Source organism: Capsicum annuum, unplaced genomic scaffold (assembly GCF_002878395.1).
Source record: "Capsicum annuum cultivar UCD-10X-F1 unplaced genomic scaffold, UCD10Xv1.1 ctg78425, whole genome shotgun sequence".
In the NCBI taxonomy this organism is placed as follows: domain Eukaryota; kingdom Viridiplantae; phylum Streptophyta; class Magnoliopsida; order Solanales; family Solanaceae; genus Capsicum; species Capsicum annuum.
The window spans coordinates 1-1,880 of NW_025888916.1; the positions used below are offsets into that span (position 1 = coordinate 1).

A 1,880-nucleotide genomic window follows, 5' to 3' on the forward strand; every position below is an offset into this window, starting at 1 on the left:
TAAAAAATTCACACCATATAAAGCCCGTTACACTCTTGTAGAAAAGGCATGTTGTGCTTTGACTTGGGCAGCACAAAAGTTGAGACATTATCTGTCGTCTTACAAAACATACCTCATCTCGAGAATGGATCCGTTGAAGTATATATTTCAGAAGGCCATGCCTACAGGAAAGCTATCCAAGTGGCAAATGTTGCTGAGTGAGTTTGACATTGTGTACGTAACCTAAAAGGCAATCAAGGGGCAAGCCTTAGCAGATCATTTGGCAGAAAATCCGGTTGATGAGGAATACGAGCCACTTCGAACTTACTTCTCAGATGAGGAAATTTTATTCGTAGGGGAAGATATTACAGAGATTTACATCTGATGGAGGCTATTCCTTAATGGGGCAGTCAACTAGGTTCAGGAATCGGAACAGTTTTGGTATCAAAGACGGGCCAACATTATCCGATAACTTCTAAGTTGCGTTTCCCATGTACCAATAACATGGTTGAATATGAGCCTAGCATCCTGGGTCTCAAATTGGCACTTGATATGGCTGTTCATGAATTGTTTGTCATCGGAGATTCAGATTTGCTGATTCATAAGGTACAGGGAGAATGGGCGGTAAAAAATCCCAAGATTACTCCTTATATGGAGCTAGTGCAAGAATTATGCGAAAGATTCAAAGAAGTTGATTTCAGACATATCCCACGGATACAAAATGAGTTTGCTGACGCTTTGACCACCATATCTTCCATGATTCAGCACCCAGATCAGAGTTACATTGATCCTTTGGAAATAAGCTTGAAGGAGCAACCCACACATTGTGCACATGTGGAAGAGGACCCTAATGGAAAGCCTTAGTACTATGACATTAAGAGGTATTTGAAATCTGGAGTATATCCTGAAGAGGCTAGTAACAACCAAAAGAATACAATCCGGTCTTTGGCAAAGAACTACTTTCCAAGTGGGGAATTTCTTTTTAGGAGGACTCCTGATTTGGGATTCCTAAGATTCATCGATTCTACAGAAGCCAATAAATTGATAAAAGAGGTACACGCTGGAGTTTGTAGGCCCCACATGAATGGGTTTGCCCTTGCCAGAAAGATCCTGAGAACCGGTTACTTCTGGATGACTATGGAAAATGATTGTAGTATGTGCAAAAATTTCCAAAATGTCAGACACACAGAGATCTGATTCGCATGCCTCCACATGAGCTTTATGCAATAAGTTCCCCTTGGCCTTTCGTAGCTTGGGGTATGGATGTTATCGGACCGATAGAACCATCAGCATCGAATGGGCATAGGTTTATTTTGGTTGCCATCTATTACTTTACTAAATGGGTTGAAGCTGCTTCATACAGAGCCATCACTAAGAAAGTGGTTATAGATTTCATCAAGAATAACCTGATTTGCCGATTCGGAGTGCCAGAATCAATCATTACGGATAATGGGGCCAACTTGAACAGTCACTTGATGAATGAAATTTGTGATCACTTCAAAATCGTGCATCACAACTCGACTGCATACCGTCCTCAAATGTATGGAGCCATGGAAGCTGCCAACAAGAATATTAAGAAGATCCTGAGAAAGATGGTCAAAAATGATAGATCATGGCACGAGATGTTACCTTACGACTTGCTAGGGTATCGCACGATGGTTCGAACCTCCACCGGGGCAACCCCATATCTATTGGTTTATGGAAATAAAGCGGTGATACCTGCTAAAGTTGAAATACCTTCCCTAAGGATTATCCAAGAAGCCAGACTAAGTAACGAAGAATAGGTTTGTGCTCGCTATGAACAACTCATGTTGATTGATGAAAAGAGAATGGTCATTGTATATCATGGTCAGTTGTATCAACACAGGATGATTCGTGTCTTTAACAAGAAGGTGAGAGTT

At 41.2% G+C, this 1,880-nt stretch overlaps 1 protein-coding gene across 1 annotated transcript; it reads left to right on the top strand.

The window, feature by feature from the left end:
- The first annotated feature begins 483 nt into the window (after positions 1–483).
- LOC124894935 (uncharacterized protein K02A2.6-like) lies at positions 484–1,763 on the top strand. Its single transcript, XM_047405426.1, has 2 exons — positions 484–585; positions 1,134–1,763. Exons 1-2 carry the CDS (start codon positions 484–486, stop codon positions 1,761–1,763), a joined length of 732 nt encoding a protein of 243 aa, XP_047261382.1.
- Positions 1,764–1,880: the final 117 nt, after the last annotated feature.

Coding starts and splice junctions, on each gene's coding strand:
- LOC124894935 (XM_047405426.1), top strand. CDS start 484: ATGGTTGAATATGAGCCTAGCATCCTGGGTCTCAAATTGGCACTTGAT. Junction 586..1,133: donor CAGATTTGCTGATTCATAAG/GTACAGGGAGAA, acceptor AAATGATTGTAG/TATGTGCAAAAATTTCCAAA.